Raw genomic sequence first — 21041 nt, 5'->3', positions numbered from 1 at the left:
TTTTTTTGTGACATAACACTGTGAAGTAGATCAGGCAGGTAGCGAGATTTCTAAAACTATCAAGTAAGCTTCATAAGCAAATGCAGATTTAAGTTTTGTGCCCCACCAGAGACGTATTTATGGGAGGGCAAACGGGACAATTGGCCACGGCAGTAAATTTGAGGGGGTGGCATTTGCAACACCAACAGGGTGCCTGAACTCTTATCTTCCATTTAAGAAGATTAAATAAATAAATGAATGCATAAGCTTAATTCCATCCCCCTATACTCATTTTCTATGAAATGAATAGCCTGACCCTGTTTATAAACACTGTTACAAAATCTTTTGAATAAATACATTTTTGTGGTTATATTAAAATAAAAGAAACTTAATTGAAACAATGATGATTTTGTTAGAATATTTTGTACTATTCCAGGCACCAAAAATCTGTTTGAAAACAATGTCAACAGATCATAAAATGCTCAATAAAAACATGTGTTCTTATAGTCATAAACATTTCTGCTAAGCATTTTCCCAGCCATCCTTGCAAGATTTTGCTCTCACCTTTTGGTACTCATAGAAAATGACAGGTAGTCAATGGAATATTCCTTCACTGAAGAGCTGAATCAAATTTTATAGAAAAATCTCTGTATAAAAAAGCTAGCCAGCTGTCTGGAAGACAGATATAAAGATTACATGGCCATCTGGATAGGGAAAGGGTTACTGAAAGTAGGAAAGTTTCAAACCTGCTGATCTAATGGATGAAAGTCTGAGGCTGTAACTGTATGCACACTTATTTGGGAATACGTCTTATTAAGCTCATTTGGCTTACGAGTAGACATGTATAGAACTGTAGTATTAATTTGAATTGAGTTTTTAGATTCTATGTCTTTATGAAAAACCTTCATTGTGAGATTACTGTCCAAGCTTTTTGTCAGGCTACTTTTATGTCTTAAAATGCAATTTTAGAACCGGTAGGGACTGGCACAGCACTTGCACAGATTTTTGGACTATTATTCTTTTTATTAGTATCTCCTTCCTGGTCACTTTCTTTTAAAGCAGTTCATTAGTTACTTTCTGTCCCCTCACTGTGGCTGGTGGTCAAAGTCAGTGTGGCTGAAATATGAAAGTAGGTATGGTGAGACCTGCAGTTTTCAAGCCTGTGTTTCAGATGACTCACCAGCTATTCGTACTCTTTTAAATCATTTTCTACTATTCATTATGATATTAAATTCAGTAAAATAAACTTAGCTTCATGTTTAAGGAATGTGAGTGGTGGTGTGTTGGTGGCAGTCTCTGGGCTGCACTGTGTTGCACTTCCAGTCTGACCAGATGTAAACATGGCTGGGCCAGATGTAGAGCACTGGAGTGGTATAATAATAATAATAATAATAATAATAATAATAATAATAATAATAATAATAATAATTTATTATTTATACCCCACCCATCTGGCCGGGTTCCCGCAGCTACTCTGGGCGGCTTCCAACAAAACATTAAAATACAGAAATCCATCAAACATTAAAAGCTTCCCTAAACAGGGCTGCCTTGAGATGCCTTCTAAAGGTCTGGTAATTGTTGTTCTCTTTGACCTCTGGTGGGAAGGCATTCCACAGGGTGGGTGCCACTACCGAGAAGGCCCTCTGCCTGGTTCCCTGTAACTTGGTAGAAGCTCAGGGAACACATTCCCATGTACACTGTGGCAATTTAAGAAATGGCCATCAGTTTTTGGGGAGAAGAGCGGCTTGGACCACTACAGGGGATGGAGAGAGAGCTTTGTTGAGAGCTGAGGGGCTTGAAGTGCTACAAAGGAAGGAAAGGAAGGGAGAGATCAGTGAAGAAAGTCAGAAGCAACAGGTGACCTGCTGAGCAGGGGAAGTACAGTCTGAGCACTGAAAAGCCGTGTTAAAGAAGATCTAGAGGAGAATTTGAATGAGAGCTGTAACTTCTGACTCCCTGGGGAACCAAGGAGCCACCAGAAGGATCCTGAAGAAAGTGTTTGTTCATTCTAACACCACTGGCCTTGATTAGATAGTATTTGGAAGTGGGCTGAGTTAGAAATTCTGAAGTAATTTTAGATGTCACCTATCTTAGGGGCTGTTGACCCAGGAATATACTTGTGGGAATTATATGACAGCTATGTTTTCCTTTTGCAAAATCAGTATATTGATTTTGTACCGCCTCCTGCCTGTACAAAAAACTGGACTTCTTTGCAATTTTGCATTTTTTGTTTGTTTGAGACAACATACTGAATTTCTTATTGTGAATGTTCATTGTGTTACAGTATGGCGTACTACGCCATTGGCGTAGTGAACATTGTTGTGATACTTGAAGTAGAGATGTAGAGTGAAAAAACCTTTAAAAATTGCAACCAATCTTGGGCCAATCCTCAAAAAGTGTTGTAGATATCCCCTCGCGTGTCATTCCTTCCACCTGCCCTTCCTTCAAACAAAAGAAAGAAAGAGAAGGGGAGAAAGAGAAGGAAAAGCATAAACTTGCAGAATTGAGGTTTATCTAGCATTTGAGTGATCCTAAGGTCTTGGACATATAAGATACGTTGCTGGCTTTGATATGACATTCTATGCTGAAAACCTTCATTTTCTGTTGGGATCATTTTCACTGCTGCATAATTCCATGAAAATGGCAACCTGCAGACTCATTTTTCATATTCATATATAATTTCCCAAAGTTTCATGATATGGCAACAGTTTTTCAAAATGGCATTTTACATGTGAATAAAAGATCCAGAAGTATGACATACAAAGTGATTCAAAATTTATTTAGTCCCCCCTGCCCAGTGTTTAGTTAAATACCTCTTCAAGAAAATAGATAATAAATTAATGACCTTTTATTGAGTTGATAGTTTTGCTTTTTCCTTTGGCACATAGAGGATTTTTTTTATTTTAGGAACAAAATCAAACACGCTTAGGACAACAAAACCTACTTTGGTTCAGCATGTTACGTAGGTCACAAAAACACATGCTCCCTGCCCCTTCAACAAACGAAAATAAAAATCTGAAACGTTTTAACTTTTTCTTTTTTGAATTTGTTATCATTAAAAAAACTGTTGAGATGTTGGCTGAGATTTTTTTTTACATGTAACAGTTCTTTTGACAAACATAGCACCAAAATGTGCAACTTATTTTTTTACAAACAAACGAACCTTACTGAAGTGTCATTTGCTTCACACCAAACCTTTTGTAAAGTCATAAAACTTGTTTCTTTAGCTCATCCCCCCAGTCCACAAAAAACAACTTGTAGTAAGAGAACTAATTAGAAGAGAAGATGCTTCTGAAAAGAAGAATGATATTGGAGCTCCTAGCAGAAAGATGGGGGCTGTGGAAACTACTGACATTGTACAGTGTTTCTGTAGAAGGGATGATATGTATCTTGCCAGCTGTCAGGAAAAAGAAAGAAACTAAAACTATGAAAAACAGAAAAAAAGGGGAAAGAAGAAAGTACAAAAACAACTCCTGGTATACAGGTTGAAAGTAGAACATGACATATATAGTAATGAGCATCCCCAAACCCCTTTGGGATTTCAGAAGTTTGTGAACTACATCCAGAGGCAGTTGAGTTAATCTCTAGTATGGATCATCAGGTTTTCTACTGTGTTTATTGTGAGAACTTAAGTCGTCTTTTGGCAGCATGCAAATTTGAAGACAGAACAAAGAAAATTAAAGAACTGATTGAATTGATTGTGTGCGATAAAAACTCAGCAGACTGTAGGATGCAGAGATTCCAAAGTTGCAACTTGGATAAGCTGTGCAGCATTGAAGAGAAGATTTTTGTAAATCAGTGGAATGAACATAAACTGGAGCTGCAGTCTGTTACCTGGAGTGAAATAGAACAAATGCTGTTTTAGTCAAACGAGAAAAATATCGAAGCATGCATACAATATATGTAGACAAGCAAAAGAGCTTCAGCGCCAAAAGGAAAAAATTGCGGCAAAGTGAACTGATTCTGCAAACTGACTTTGCAGAGAATGAAGTAATGCAGGCTCATTGGACTGCAGAACAAGGAACTTCTGTAATAATATTAAATATTACACTGCTGTGATTTATTAGAGGCAAGTCACTGGCAAAGAAGTGCAGGTGCAGATGTATGCTGTCCTTGATGCAACTGAGCATTTCTCTTTCACTGAAATTCTTCCAGATTTCAATGCAAAACATGGCATTGAAATTAGACTCATAATTGTCTTTGGACTGATGGTGCTGCTGCCCACTTTAAGAACAGGTATTCCACAGTGACTTCATCATTTACAAATCCTGGAACTTACATGATGGAGCTATCAAAAGAATAGTTTGGGACAGAGTTTTGAGAGGGCAGGCAGTGGTGCACAATGGATTTGATTTCCCCCCTTAAACTTGGAAAAACTTAAAGCATGTCATTTGCTTGTCATTGAGGAAAACATAGAGGAATAGAAAAAGACCTCAATGAGATGTTTGAAATGTAAATCCCATGAAAGGCATACAATCAGCAGAATGTGTTGTCAACATGGAGTATGCCTTTACCAAAACACAGTAGATCAGGCATAGGCAAACTCGGCCCTCCAGATGTTTTGGGACTACAACTCCCATCATCCCTGACCACTGGTCCTGTTAGCTAGGGATGGTAGTCGCAAAACATTTGGAGGGCCGAGTTTGCCTATGCCTGCAGTAGATTATGCCCCAATGGGAAATGTGAGTATCCTGAAAGAAAGCACAGAATCAGAAACAGCCACTGAAGTACAGTACTGGCTTCAGTTGGCAACTTTGTTATTGTTGCATTTGAGACGAGGAAATTGAAGAGAAAATGATAAATGTTGTGGTGAAAAGAAAACAAATCATTAGGGTGTTGCCACAGGCAAGTATGAATTCAAGTAGCTACTACCTTGCAATTTATGAATGTCTAGTTAAGTGTCATATGCACAGGGTCTTGAGTTGGAGTCCTTTTATTTGTATTTATCTGTCAATGAATGATTATGTTGGTCACATTGTGTTGCTAACAGGTCATTCACTCATGCTAGTGTACTGCAGCAATTCAGGCAATTTGCAGCACAATTGTATGCAGTTACTTCTACTTAGAAGTAAATCCCACTGTGTTCAATGGGACATACCTCTGAGTAAGTGTTTATAGGATTACAGTCTTTCTTGGTTTTTCTCCTATTTAATTGTGAACTCTCAGAAACTCTTAGATCTAGGCTCATTTTATATATGAATATTTGGCCTAATGTTTGTGAATAATGACTCAACATCAAAACCTTTTGTTTATACTGCAGAATATGATACTCTCTGCAGTGAAGAAAACTGCTGGTCTGGCAGACATGCTTGGCTTTTCCTCACTAACTTACCAAGACTTGCATAAACTTCAATAGCCTTGTTTAGCATGCATCCTTTTGAAATTAAAGGGCAATGGATTACAACTGGGAGACTTGTACATATATCATATGTATAGAATTAGAATGTTAGCTTAACTTTTTGGACTACAGCCCCCATTATCCCTAGCTAGCACAACCAGTGGTCAGGGATGATGGGAATTGTCCAAAAACAGCTGGAGATCCAAGTTTGGAAAGCCTTGTTCCAGTTTATAATTCCCAGCTACTTAGTTAATCAGACTTTCTAGTTGTACTTCTATTGGGTATTTTGGTTTCTCGCTCCTGCTCCTTTAGAATCAGAGGGCGTCCAGTAAAGGTCTGGGAGTCTCCTGACAGACCCTGAATATCTGGACCCTGGGTTTTGGATACCAGTCCTTGACAGTCACAGCCAAGAGTGCCCTTTGCACCTACCGGTATGTCTAGGCATCAGCTGTGTAGTTTCCTAAAAGATAATCTTCTTTGAGGTTTCAAAACTGTTATATTATGACACTTTCTCTAAATTTCCTTCAGTAGCAGCTTAAAGACCAACTAAGTTTTTATTTTGGTATGAGCTTTCGTGTGCATGCACACTTCTTCAGATATAGTTGAAACAGAAGAGTCAGACCCTTATATATATATACAGAGAGTGGTGGGGGTGGGTGGGAATGGGTGATGGGCTGATAGGAGTGGTAAACCTGTTGATGGCTGTTAACGACTGATGATGACTGCAATTGGTCCTGCGGGGAAAAAGCAAGGGCTGAGGCGCTAAAGAAAGCTTGATCATGCATAAGATAAGAATCCTACGTCTTTGTTCATCCCAGGTGGTTCCATGGTTATAAGCTTGGTAATGAGTTCCAATTCAGAAACTTCTCTTTACAGTCTGTTTCTGAAATTTTTCTGTAATAAAACAGCTGTTTTGAGATCTTGTATAGAATGTCCTGGGAGATTGAAGTGTTCTCCTACTGGTTTCTCTGTCTTGTGGTTCCTGATGTCAGATTTATGTCCATTTTATTATTATTATTATTTTGCTTCGACTCAGACCAACACGGCTACCTACCTGTATCTAAATTTCCTGTTGGCCATGATTGTTCATTAGCAGGACCAAATGAGTTTCAGTTGCCAAATTAATCCTGAAACCCTACTGGAAATAGTCTCCTCATTAACAGAACTGGGGCCACACACAGAGATGCTGACTGTTCTAATAGGTTCATTCTGTGTCTCCCAGCAAGCTTGTCACTTAGGAAAGAGAAGGATCGAGGATTTCATTGGTTGGCTGAAAAGTTTTAAGTCTTCTTCACAACCTGAAGCTGTACTAATTGAGACTTTTTCACACAACTGCAATCGATAGATGCTAAGAGTTGTATATACAGCTCCAAGGCATCTATTATACAAAAGGCAGTTTGGAATAATTATAGCTCAGCACTGCTAAACATAGTTTGTTTTTTCTTCCTGGAACAGTACCCTTTCTTCATAAATTCAATATTTTTGTGGGCTGTATATGATGATAGTTTGGCTGCTGACTCTGCCATGATTTTCAAAATATTTTCCCTTAAGGAAGGTGGATGGCTCAGTAATAACATGATTTTTTATGATGTGGGCACAATGAGGCAGACAGAAACATCTAAGAATATATGTCCAGCAGCAGTAACATCTATGTGAACTCACACATTAGAAATATAAACTGCAGAAACATATGTAGCATAGTTATTTGTTCATTCACTTAATCTTTAAGCCATTTTTTCCAGTAAGAACCCCAGGTGAGTGTAGCAAATCCAGTGAAACGAACATAAATTAATTTAAGACAACTTAGTGACTCCATCCAGAAGAGTGGAACCACCATGTCCTAGAAAAATTGTACCACCCACCATCAGCTTCTCATCTTGTCCAGATTAGTCTTCTTGGGTACAACAGCATTCTCCTGATCTGTGATTCCTAGCAACTGGCATTCAGAGCCTGCCTACTGTCTCTGACAGTGGAGCACAGCCCTCCTGGCTAGTAGCCACCTATAGCTCTCTCCTCCTCCATGAATTTCTCTAATCCTCTTTTAAAGCCATCTAGGTTGGTTTGGGATGGGAAAAGCAGTTACTAACATGCTTCTCTATCCACTTGCACTAGTTTGGTTGTTTTCAGAGGACTTTATGGCAAAAACACTTTCCTTGAATTTTTCTTCCCCCCCCCAATGCCTTCACACCTCAGCACTAGGTAATCATAAAAGCATACCAACATGAGTAGATAAATAGTTACCACTGAGACAGAAAGGTAAATGGTGTTTCCTTGTGCTCTGGCTTCCGTAGGTTGTCTCATTGAGCCAGCAGCAGTTTAGTCATGCTGGCCACGTGACCCAGAAAGCTGTCTGTGGACAAACGGCGGCTCCCTTGGCCTGAAAGCGAAGATGAGCCCCACACCCCATAGTCAAATTTGACTGTACTTAACCATCCAGGGATTCTTTACCTTACTTTACCATACTAGGTAATTACCCCACAAATATGGGAAGGCATATTTCAGGGTAGATCAATCCTACTGTAAGGGAAGGGTAGAGTCCAAGGCAAAGGAATCACCATATCCAAACTCTGCCAGGCTTACATGGGCCAAAGCAAAATCATGGGCAGGGGCAGATCTTGCCTGGATATTTACAATAATCTCTCTTTTGATTTTCAAATTTTCCTGCCATTGGGTCCTATGGGAGGGAAATTCACTACTCCATATCCATGACTGGTACATAGTTTTTTGCTGTTTTGCGGGTGTGCCAATGGCACAAGGGGGCTTTGGGCCTTGCAGATCTAAGGCCTCCTTCAATTCCCTGGCATGCCTCTTTTTCCTTCCTTATACATCTGACATTAGAAGAGGGATGGCTGTAGAGTTTCTGTGGTCACAACAAGGAGGCCTCCAGTGGTGGACTTCCCCCTTTTTGGACAGAGGGGAAGATCCACTGTATCCTATGGCCCCTTGAATGCCTGTTAAGCAACTATGTATTTGGATATCCACCTATTTTTATATAAGTGACAAAGTTTAGCCATATAAAGCCATATATATTTGTCCCCATCTGCTGTTTGGTATAAGTTATTTCAGACCTTAAGGTCTGAAAACATACAGTGAGCTATATTAAGGAGATTATGCATTTTTTTAATTGTTTGCTTAGCATGGGACTGAATCGTTTTGATTACTTTGGAAGCATAGCAAAATTCCATTTTTGTTGCTTGACTGCTAGAGATGACACTGCTTTCATTGATGGTGTTCATTTATTTTTGTAAGACAGCAAAAATGCTAGTGCTGCTTATAACAGGCTCTGTGTCTTCCTTGGCTAACATATGAAGTCATTCTTAGTGGTTTACAGGAGCACATTTTGCTTGACAATTTAGGGGTGCTGTTCTAACATTATTCACCCTCAAGCTGTCAAGTGCTCTATAATATGTTAGTCATATGTGAATCTTAGCTTGTTGTCAAATGGCTGAAAGGATTTTAGTTGATTAATAATTCTTACTTTGAAATGAATAATAACTCAAAATATATTTGCGTTTTACTCAAATTACAATATTTGTTGTATTTTTCACGCTGAAAGAAATATAGTTTACAATATACTAACAATAGCTATCACTCATTCTTAGATGGAAATGACATCTTTAGTATTTTTCTTTGATATTATCGTAACAAAAATAGTTGAGCTGGCTTTTTTGAGAAGTAAGCAGTTATAATTTCAGTCTTTATGCTGGCCCAGCACATTCATTTCCAACAGTGTGCACACATAGAGTACATCCATTTGGTGCCTATTCCCCCATCCTTTCAAGATTCTATCCCATTTTACAGATATACAGATAAGGGCATAAATTAGCAAGTTCATTTGAAAATCCAAGTCAGATCAAGCTTCAGGAGCAAGAGGCCCGGTATTTTGGTCTAACCACCATTTCACCCAGCTTTTCAGCAGAATTATGCTTTCTTAGAATTTTCTCGAGCTTATGTAAGTCTTGAGCAAAAGCATAAAACTAATTTTTCTTCACGTTAGTGCAGTTTATTGTGGTTTGCTGTACCAATCTCACTCTATCTCAATATGCACTTTTCAATCTATATTTTCACCAAGTGGCAGTTTCAGAATCCAAATGTCTGTCATCATACATTGAAGAAAGTTTCAGCTTTAATAGATGCCGCTAAAAGGCAACCGCTAAGTATCACTAGGATTTGCAAAAAGCGTCCAGAAAAGTAGTCTGATGTCTGATCATAAAAATGTTTCTATTCAGCAAGAATACCTCTGTCTGATGGAACTGTCTCAAAGTTTTGCTAAGGTCTGATCCTGATTTGCCACATTCTTTCTAAATGAAAACTGCCTCAAAATATGATTTGCGTAGTAGCCCTGCGTCTGGAATTACATATAATCACAAACGTCCTTACTGTTTAAGCAATTAAGTCATAACAATTTTAGAATGACACAAAAGTTGGATCTCAAGGAGTTCACCATTTATCTAGGTTTCATCTGTTATCCAGGCAAAGGCTATCAAGGGACAGAATTTGTGAAAGTTTGAAATTATATATCATCTCTGTAGCCTCCCCTTCTTAGAAATAATTTCCCCCAGTTTTTCTCATTACTTGGGAGATAATATCAGGCTGAGAATGAGGTTATATTAACAGCGTGAGAAAACAGTGCTGTCTTACCAAAAGAGAAGACATATTAGAGTTCTTTTAAGCTCATCTTGTTTTTTAAGAATTTTTTATTTGAGTCCATATTCTTTCAGCGATGTGAATTTTGAATACATATTATAGACTCACAAATGGCTATTACAAATGTGAGTGGCAAACCATTATACATTTTCATTGTTTCCATTACATATTTTTAAACTCCTTGCACCACAAGTCAGAACGGGAGAATCACAATTATTGTGTAGTACAGGGGAAGGCATATTTCTGTGGTGAGAAAAAATTAGAGTGGGCAAAATACCTGAAGTAATTTACATACCTCAAGATGTCTGTTAGGTTACACTTATATGAATGTATATACCACACAAGAAGCTTACTGATCATAACAGAAGATAGCATAGCAAGCAAATTATGATGACTGCATTAACCACAATGTCCTCTGGAGCCTAATTTATGCTAGCTGGGAGATGGCAATTGGTTATGGTGATGAGAAAAATATTGTGATAGGAAATGACTTAAGCTGCAATCAGCCCACTTACCAGGAACCAAGCCCATCAAATTTATTAGGACTTAAAGGTAGGCATGGTTAGACTTGCAGTGTTAGATGCTAACGTAAGTTATCTTAAGAAAGTTCATGGAAAGTTTCCTGCCCCCCGCTTGCAGTCATCTGTGCCCCCCTGCAAATCTCTCTCGAGAATTGGAGGCCCTCCTGAACAATGGGGGATGTCAAATTAGCCCCTTATCACAGGAGCCTCCATCATGTACTGGTTTGAGAGCAGTACATCAATAGGACTATAGCATCTAGATCAAGGGAAGCAATAGTACCACTGTATTCTGCTCTGGTCAGACCTCACCTGGAATACTGTGTCCAGTTCTGGGCAGCACAGTTCAAGAAGGATACTGACAAGCTGGAACGTGTCCAGAAGAGGGCAACCAAAATGGTCAAAGGCCTGGAAACGATGCCTTTTGAGGAACGGCTTAGGGAGCTGGGTATGTTTAGCCTGGAGAAGAGAAGGTTAAGGGGTGATATTATAGCCATGTTCAAATATATAAAAGGATGTCATATAGAGGAGGGAGAAAGGTTGTTTTCTGCTGCTCCAGAGAAACGGAAGAACTTCCTGACAGTAAGAGCTGTTCGGCAGTGGAATTTGCTGCCAAGGAGGGTGGTGGAGTCTCTTTCTTTGGAGATCTTTAAACAGAGGCTTGACAGCCATATGTTAAGAATGCTTTGATGGTGTTTCCTGCTTGGCAAGGGGTTGGACTGGATGGCCCTTGTGGTCTCTTCCAACTCTATGATTCTATGATTCACATTTTTCCTCCCAAGCCTTTTTATGTTGGAGGCTTTTTATGGGAGGCACAGGTGTCTGCAGGGGTAAAAAGCAGGTGAGAAACATTAACTTTCTTAAGTAAATTTATCTTGAGATCCAAGCCACTGCTTATTCTGAATGGGTAGCTGTGTTAAGCTGTAGCAAAAATTGTCAAGAAGTCCCAAGGCATCTTTAAAACCAACAGACTTATTATAGCTGGGGACACCTTTGTCAGATGCATAGCCTACTCTCAATTTGCAGATATGCTTGTGCATGTATATCTCGGGGGAAAGTGAGTTGAATAACCAATGAGCATAACAACCAGCCATTGGGTGTGCATTCACCATGCATCATGGAGAACGTATACATAAACTATCTGCAAAGAGGGAATTATGCACATTTCCCAGCCAATGCTTTCCAAGAGGCCTGGGGGAAGTTGTATACTCCCCAGGCAATACGTATAATCTTCACCGATTCTGGAGAATACTAGGTTGGCATTCAGTGTTGCACTAAGGCAGTGGTTTTCAACCAGTGTGCTGTGGCACCCTGGGGTGCCTTAAATGATAGTCAGGGGTGCCACAGGCAATACTGGTCTCTGTCCCTCTTTCCTTCCCTCCCTGCTCTGATGCCCTCTTGTGTCTCTGCCTCCCGAAAGCTTGCATAGCTGTTTGTTGCAGCGGCCTCAGCTACAAGCTCCCCAGGCAAATGGTCCTCTGGGGCTGGCCAGGGGGTGCTAGTTGCCAAGAGTTGACGCAGCTTCAGAGTAAGGAAGTAAGCAGGCATGGGAGTCCAGCCAGCCAGTCCGCCAACCCTTGCTGTTGGGAATGGACAGACAAGCACAGGGGCAGTGTGAAGAGGCACCTGTCTTTGGGCTGGGGGGGGTGGAGTGGGCAGCTCTGAGACCAGGGGTAGCAACAGTGTCTGCCCAGAGGACTCCCAAGGAGAGGGGAGAGGAGAGGAGGCTCAAAGAAAAAGGGTTTGAAAAAGGGTGAGAGCCTGTCAGCTCTGCAGGCAAAGAGTGACATAACTGGGCTCCTGAGCCCCACAGGGAGCTGTGGACTTAAAAAGGTTGAAAACCTCTGCACTAAGGTGATCATTCTGTCAGCACAAGCATTTCTGCTTCCCAGATGGAACAGTTTCTCCCCCCCCCCAATGCTTTTTTGTGGGTTCCCTCACCACCACCCCGAAGCCATTTTGGGGGTGCATGGGGAGAGAAAGGAAAGCCCTGTTCTGCTGGTGGAACTTGCTGTGTTGCTTCTTCTAGCACAGGCATCCCCAAACTTTGGCCCTCCAGATGTTTTGGACTACAATTCCCATCTTCCCCGACCACTGGTCCTGTTAGCTAGGGATCATGGGAGTTGTAGGCCAGAACATCTGGAGGGCCGCAGTTTGGGGATGCCTGTTCTAGCACAACTATTTAGTTGAATCTGGCCCATAATATCTTGACTACATTTTATGCATTCTCCAGGCAATACAAGTATTCATAATCTCCAAGAGACATCAGGTAGCATACATATCTGAACCGAGTTTTCTACATTCTCTAGGCATTATGCATAATCTTTGGAACAGGTTTCCTGTAGAGCAGGCATCCGCAAACTTCGGCCCTCCAGATGTTTTGGACTGCAATTCCCATCTTCCCCGACCACTGGTCCTGTTAGCTAGGGATCATGGGAGTTGTAGGCAAAAACATCTGGAGGGCCGCAGTTTGGGAATGCCTGCTGTAGAGTGTCTGAGAGCTGAAATAAATAAATAAATAAATAAATAAATAGTTAAAAGGAGATACTTTTTCCTTTCAAAGAAATCACCCTGCTCTCATGCACTATACTAGCAATACCTTCCAGGGTCTCTGACTCCCTAGAATACTGGACAGTTGGCAGCAAGAACACACACACACCCTCAGCCACCTCATATCTTTAAAGTTTAAACACACAATTTCCATAGCCCAAATTATTTCAAAAATTACTTTCTACCACCACCATATTTTATTGGATTGGCCTTAGATACAACTCAATATCATCTGCAATGCATGAAAGTGATTCTTTGAACAAAAAGAAGACATAAATGAACCAAAGGAAATAATATATAGCATAAAGAAAGCAGGAAGCTTGAGAAATATCGAAAAGAAATGAAGCATTAACCAAAACTCTTAACAGAGCAGTTACTCACAGAATGCCATTCCATAATGGAGCTGAAATGGTTATTAGATAGTTATGGGGATGATGCAGCCAGCTATCAGATATTTTCAGTGGTCTCCTTCACAAGGAATGTTCCACATATCACCCACCATTGCTAATCCTCCACCTCCCACTGTAAATAATAACAATAATACTAATACTACTACTAATAATAATTTTATTTATACCCTGCCCTCCCCGGCCAGGATCGGGCTCAGGGCAGCTAACATCAAAGTATGATACATTAAAAACATAAACAATTAAAATCCATCTTAAAATCAAATTTGGAGCAGAATAAAATTAGATGGCAACCCATCTTGCTCCTCTCTCTGCTTATTTATGCCTTGTTCCCTCTTTCCTCTGCCATCTCCAGTAGGGCAAGCAGTTCAGCCCTCACCCATTCAAGGAAATGCAGAGAACAGTCTCGTTTACATCTGGAGCTGTGCAGGTGCACATTGAAACGCAGCATCCCCTGCTCCAAAACAAATAGGAGCATCGTTAATATTCCCATTCAGTGGGTAGAAAGTTGAGCGTAAACTTCCTTCCCACAGATCCACTGGAACATCTTAAGATGGAGCAGGGGAGGAAGGTAGAGGAGAAGGGCCTAAGTGGTTCTGCGGGAGAAAGTCACTTCCACCCAAACAGCAATTCTGCAGTGTGCTGCTTCTTCATGTGATGTAAATAGTAGTAGTAAAATGCGGTAATTCAAGCTAGTATGAGAATTTTTGGACTGGTGAGTTGGAAGTAGTGTTATCAACATTAGCAGGGGTGAGCATCATGATGCAAGAAGCAATAATACAGTTATATATTAAAAGTCCACTCATCTCTCAGGCTTCTTGTTTGAGTTACAGGTAGGTAACCGTGTTGGTCTGCTGTAGTCGAAACAAAACAAAAAAAATCCTTCCAGTAGCACCTTAGTTGGTCTCTAAGGTGCTACTGGAAGGATTTTTTTTATTTTGCTTCTTGTTTGGGCATAGAGGTAGCTGAACAAAACAAGAGTATTCTTCAATAGTTGTAGGGTAGAAAGGAGAGATACAGGAAAGTGAGTTAAATAAAAACCTTTATGCACCACTCTGCCACTCCCTTTTTGCAACTGTGTTTGTATGCATTTCCTTTATGTTTGGATTTTCAGCAGAGGGCACTATATCATAATGAATATCATGGAGCTATAATGGCCATTACTATAACTGATGGGTGAGATGCAAGCCTCCATAAGCTTTTTTAAAAAAACAACAACATCCAGAAATATGAGAAACAATGCACTTTTTCCTGAAGTAAATTTCACAACTTTGTTCTTATGTGCCCTGTGCAAAGATGGAGTTTAAAATGAAAGTATTATAAATGATACTGCACATTCTGTAATTCAAGATGCATCATTCAGAGCATGAGACTTTGTCTAACGGCCGCAAATAGGACTCATGCTTTCTTTGTCAGGTCTCAGATGCTGCAATAGAAGCAGGCGTTTTCAGTTGTGGTCCACAAGCCCCATGCCCTTAAAATGCACCCGGTGACTTTTCGTTGCAGCTATTTTATTGTTTTGTGAAAAACGTTAATAAAAAACTCATTGCAAATTATGCACCCATTGACTGTGAACAGCTAAAATCAGAAACAACTGAGAGCTCAACATCTGTGCAACAACTGATGTGACGGTTGGAGCTCCTGAGCCTGTACTGATTTGTAAAAGAGCAGGGTGCCACTGGCACAGGATTCCAACTTCTGGCCAGGCTTATGTTCAGCTGTGAGACATAACAGCATTAGCCTCTAACAAATATTGCATAATACAGTGCCATGTGCAATCCAGATAACCCTGGGGCTTCCCCAAGCTTGGCTGCTTAAAATGACCTGCAAGTGTGTTGGGGGTGGAGAGGGCTACATCAGCACAAGCACATTTATTTACCCATCATTTATTTACTCCCATTGCTTTTGTGTTCTGCTTTTCATTAGCCTCATGGGACATTGAAAACTAATTTTTTCCACTTGATGTTGCTACTGCCGTTAATTCTAGAAAACAGACATGTAGAAGTGTTATCCGTTTCCTTCCTCTTTTTTTTACCATAATATTTGAACTGAAATGTGAATTAATTCAAAATGTACTCAGACTCATTTTCTCAACCCTTTGTGTAACAGTGCCAATGTATGGAGTGAAAAATACAAAAGAATTAGAATTGGCTTTTTAGTAACTTTCATGATCCATTTACAGGTAGGTAGCCGTGTTGGTCTGAGTCGAAACAAAATAAAAAAAAATCCTTCAGTAGCACCTTAAAGACCAACTAAGTTTTTATTTTGGTATGAGCTTTCGTGTGCATGCACACTTCGTCAGATACACTGAAACAGAATCCACCAGACCCTTATGTATATTCAGAGGGTGGGGGGGGTGATGGGAATGGGTGATGGGCTGATAGGAGTGGTAGACCTGTTGATGACTGTTAACGACTGTTAATGACTGCAATTGGTCTTGTGGGGAGGGAGCAAGGGCTGAGGTGCTAAGGAAAGCTTGATCATGTATAATGAGATAAGAATCCTATGTCTTTGTTCATTCCAGGTGGCTCCGTGGTTTTAAGCTTGCTAATGAGTTGCAGCTGTTTTATTACAGAAGAAATTCAGAAACAGACTGGAAAGAGAAGTTGCTGAATTGCAACTCATTGCACATGAAAGCTCATACCAAAATAAAAACTTAGTTGGTGTTTAAGGTGCTACTGAAGGAATTTTTTTTATTTTGTTTCATGATCCATGCAAGTGCATGCCAATTAATTGTTCCAAAGACATACAGTATTTAGGAATTTGCTTCATTGTACTGTTTCCCCCCCTTCTTTTATAATTGCTAGCAATAAAAAAAATTCTTCAGGCTTTTAAAATTGATTTTCTATTGTTTCCATTTTGAAGGTTCTCAGCTTATAAGTACTTATATGGCAAACAGCAGCAGCAACAACAACCCCCAACCAATCTCCCCAACCCCCAACATATAGCATAACATTTGGTTCATTTATATGTCAGAAATCACCTAAATACTATGGGGAGATGGAGTGGAGGGCTGCAGGGGAAGCGGAAATAGGAGAAAATAACCTCCTCTTCTAGTAGTGTTCACTCCGTTGGATCAAAAGCTGTTCTGCAAGCAGAAGGGCAGCACTGGATTTCTAACTCATCACGGTTCTTTATCTTGGTTGTAATAATTGGCATTTATACCATAGGAACCAACTAAAATGAATTCTGAATAAAAATAGACTTCCCAAGCAAACATGGACATAATACATGAGAAGTAAATTCCAGACGCCTTTTAAATTTTTATAATGAGATTTAATAAGGTAACTAGGCCCTTGGTCAACCATTATTCAACACAAAGCATTCTATGCCAATCATGTGTTTTCTGTTTTGAATTACAGCTCACCACAGCCACCCTGGATGGCAAACTGCAATTGTTCCTACCGGATTGTCAGCCTTGACTTCCTTGGCTCGGCTACTTTAAGAATAAGGCTCCCCGACAGAAAGGAGATATTTGGTTACTGGGCAAGTTACACACTTTTCTGTTTTAAATATATGCTTCCAGATTATGTCTGCCCTGGAATTTGCTCCAAGCTCTACTCTGCTGGAAAGACATTTTGTATAAGGGTACAGAGTCCTTTCTGCCACTGTCCTTGCAGAGCATTATCACATTCAGGCTACCTTGGACTACAATTTTGGAAGTGCTACAGAATGGGTAGATGTATAACATTATGTTGTTTCCCATTATTAATAGCTCAGGCCATCCTAGTGCAGTTTGTCTGGAACCATCAAGTAAGATTTAAGAAAGCTGGTGTCTAGCAGCATATATACACTTTTTGTTGTAGTTTGGTGGGATTTCAGTAGTTATCTCCACAACCAGACATTTAACAAATAAACCTTTGTACCATTCTTGGTTAAAGCCTTATGCCCAATAATAAAGTGATATTCAAGTCATTTGTGTCCTTGCCTGAACTTGAGGGGAAATATGAGGTTCTGAGCATTATTGAGACATACAAGTGAAGGTTTACTATAGTTCAGACACCAGCGGATATGATACCAAACATCTTTCAAGACTAAATGTTATGCAGTCCTTTTCTCCTTGTCATGTATAAAGACTTTGGAAGACAAATCACACTGGATTTCTGGCTTCTTAAGAACCAGTACGGAAAATGTGGTTTGCACTATTTCGCAACTGGTTGCTAAATATGTCACTGCAGTATATTCAACTTTTACATGAATTCTTTAATCTAATTTTGAAGAGCATTTTGAGGATGATCTTTAAAGAGCTGTGCACACTGAGTTGGGTCTGACTAAGTCATACTCAGAGTAGATCCAATGAAATAAATGCCATTCTTTAAACTGTTTCCAAAAAAGAAAACCCAATTCTAATAAGAATGTCAATACCAGTCATAGCTGTCAAGTTCTCCCCTTTTTTAAGGGAAATTCCCTTACGCTGAATAGGCTTCCTCACGAGAAAAGGGAAAACTTGACAGCTATGATACCAGTAAGAAGTCCAACTTATCCAAAAGTCATCTTGTTCAGTCCATCTTTATTTCACTGGGACAATATTGTGAATGTGCTTAAATATCCCACTGGAAAAAAATGTAACTTTGAAAAGTATTTCTTTTTGGTAGAATTGAATGCATGGTTTCTGCATTCTTTGCAAATTACTTTGACCCCACTTTGGACCCCACTTATCCAGATCAGTTCACTATCGATGTATGTGTTATATACACACTAGTGTTATAATTCCATTGGTGCAAACCATTTGAAAATTATGCTTAATTCTATATTGGTTAAATGCTGGCAGTTGTGCGGCTAGTTTGGGGAAGGTTCAAGAGCCCAAATGTGTAACTCCCAGTGACAACAGTGGGGTAACTAGATGGCATTATTATACCCCGGCCACCTGACTGGGTTGTCCCAGCTGCTCTGGGCGGCTGGTATTTTGGTAGTCCCAATCATGCTGCTTGTTCTGGAAAGCAAGGGTATTAAACTTGGTTCCTAAAGTTTCTATTGATATCAGCGACTATGGGGCAGAAAAACACGTTGTGACAAAATAACGAGACAGTTATTGCACACCAGTGTTTGAACCATTGCATAATAACCAAAGGAACATTTGGTTGCTACATTTTTTTACATCCAGGAAACTGTCAGAATGATTTGTCATGAAGTTCTTATCATCGGACGCTCACTCTAGGATTGGTATCCGTCAGCTGTTCCTCTTACAGCTGGGAATGCTTGTCAAGTGGCAGGCTTCACTGTTTTGAGACAAATCAATAGTCTATAGTAGCTCAGCAGAGCAATGCAGATACAGGGTAGACAGAGCTGGTTTTTCTCAAGAGAGTTGTAAAAGCATATTACTGATAATGTAAAACAAGTAGCTGAGGAGCTATGTAATAGTGACTCATTCAGAATCACACAATCTAATGATTCTGACCCTTTATGTACACCGATCAAAGTCAAACATCTGGTTCTGTGCTTTAGATAATTTGTGACCTATCTTTGTTGAAAGAGCAGTTTCCAGTCATATTATTGGTCTGCTATACTAGGCTTATTCGGTGTTACATTAAAAATGCCCACATGTCTTTGAATTCTGCTGAGAAGGGAAGTTTTTAGTTCACTTAAAGGTGAACTTTTGGCTTTGGAACTTCCTCTGTGGACAATATGAACCTTTCTTGTGCTTGCTGATCGCACAAGGGCAATCTGGTGTGAATTTACATTCAGCCAAATGCACGATTGTGGCCCCTTTCCCTTTAAAGTGGAATAGCAATTGTGGATATAGACTACACAGGTTCAATACACAGGTTGGATCCAGAGTTTGTTTTCGCAGGTGGTAGTATCCTCTGAGAAGCGTTCCACTCAGGATGCTTCTGTCAGTGGAAAGGATAGGAGAGGTGATTTTTGCCAATTTCTTCTTTCCTCTGCCAACTCCACTTCCTCTGCTGTTCTGGAGAAAGCAAACCTTGGATCCAACCCTTATTGATTGCACGAACAGTTGAGTAGAGCCAGGGCATCTGAAAAAAATTCTCGTCTCTTATGGGGTGGGTTGTTGACAGGTTTTGGTCTACCCATAATCATCATAGCTGCCAAGTTCTCCCCTTTTTTAAGGAAAATTCCCTTATGCTGAATAGGCTTCCTCGCGAGAAAAGGGAAAACTTGGCAGCTATGTCCAGATGCCCCTGCCATCAGATATTTAGGCAGGTGGTGACCGAAGACAGGACCTTTTTTTGGTTGTGGAAAGAGGTGTTGTGCCTATGCTACTTTCCACCAGATCCCAAATAATAAATTTCCTGGCTGCTTTTTCTTTAGTTGAGTTTTACACTCATTGATTGTATTCCTTTTTTGCTGTATGGTGGTTGTTTTTATAAAGAAATGTTTTATGACTTGATGACTTGTCAATTTACATTTTGAATGTTTTCTTGGATAATTAATAGGAAAGTTGGGATATAAATGTACGAACATATAAAATATAATAAGAAGGAGAATTTAGCTTGTGTGCCACTACACTCTATATGTGATTGTTGCTGACAGCGAACCAGCTGTAAATCGTTACTTTTAATGCCACCTTGAAGTTCATCAATGAATCTTTTTCATGCATTATGGCTGCTTTGGTCCCTGTAAGATGGGAGAGAGATTGGTGCATTGTCTAAAGCGGGGAGGTGTTCCCTGGCTTCAGGAAATGGCAAGGGATTCCCATACCCAGTTTCTGGCTAAAATGGGGGAAGCAAAGAGACAATCCTGCTCCACTGGTAGCTTTCCATTTTTGAGAGGAAATGTTGCTAAGCTCCAGGAAAATCAAGCAACCATCCAGATCAGGTCCTGGAAAAAGAAGGGGAGCTTTAGTCCTGCTAGTATTGCTGAAGATGAATGACTTTCTCTGTTTCCCAATGCTGAACATTGGCATACCCTAGAACACAGAAAATTGAAATTTACATTAAGTACACATTTAACTTTTTTTTCATTATAACTACAACCAAAAGCACAAACTCCATTGTTTTAGAACAGTTCAGGTCATGCTGTTTCAAAGTAAATTAATACAGCAAAAGGTACCGGTAGATGGAGTGGAGTTTTCAGCAATGGTAATACTGGCTGGGGGGGGGGGGGAGATTACCAATGGGGAAGAAATTTGGTTCAGCCAATTTACACTTTCCAAATTGAAAACACAAATAAAAACACAGCTATCCTTCAGAACTCATTTCTCCAAATTTTATGATGCAATCCTCCAGCAAAAAGAAAACATAGAAAAAGTGCGTATTAGGGATGGCATATACAGAAACAATATATAAATGAAATCAACATACAAAATACATTAGGGGCAATTGCTTGTAAAATGTGTATATTAGGCTATTTCGTCTATGAAATTAAGGTATATATTAGGAGAAATATGCACTAAAATGCTGACAAATTTTTGTGATGACTTTTTCATATAAAAAAATCACAAACTGATGCAGAAATTTGGTAAACTGGATTTAAGTGAAAGTGAAAGCTGAAGAAAAAATAATGGATAGGTTCACCTATCCTGAGTGTTAAGCCCTGTTTCTTCTTTTGAATATAAGCGTGTTAGAAGCAAGTACCTATGTCTGCCTGTGAAATATTCAGTAGTATCCAATGTGGTGGGCAAAGCTGCCGAGCTGCACTTCT

The 21041-nt window shown here is 39.8% G+C and overlaps 1 protein-coding gene across 9 annotated transcripts in view; it reads left to right on the top strand.

The window, feature by feature from the left end:
• Nucleotides 1-17354, top strand: part of WDR27 (WD repeat domain 27) — a 72109-nt gene extending 54755 nt beyond the window's left edge. For 8 of the 9 annotated variants that reach the window (XR_015949057.1, XR_015949056.1, XR_015949055.1 and 5 more), the window contains one exon: nt 16802-17354. Coding sequence is in view for 5 of the 9 variants with exons in the window: in XM_088666397.1 (XP_088522523.1) it covers nt 16802-16861 (60 nt within the window). In the remaining 4 variants the exon portion in view is untranslated. The remainder of the gene's footprint in view (nt 1-16801) is intronic. The other variant, XR_015949054.1, reaches the window with a different exon arrangement.
• The last annotated feature ends 3687 nt before the right edge of the window (nt 17355-21041 follow it).

Source organism: Zootoca vivipara, chromosome 3 (genome assembly GCF_965207765.1).
Source record: "Zootoca vivipara chromosome 3, rZooViv2.hap1.1, whole genome shotgun sequence".
Lineage (NCBI taxonomy): Eukaryota > Metazoa > Chordata > Lepidosauria > Squamata > Lacertidae > Zootoca > Zootoca vivipara.
Note: the sequence above shows the minus strand (reverse complement) of the source record. Positions and strands in the feature narration are given on the sequence as shown.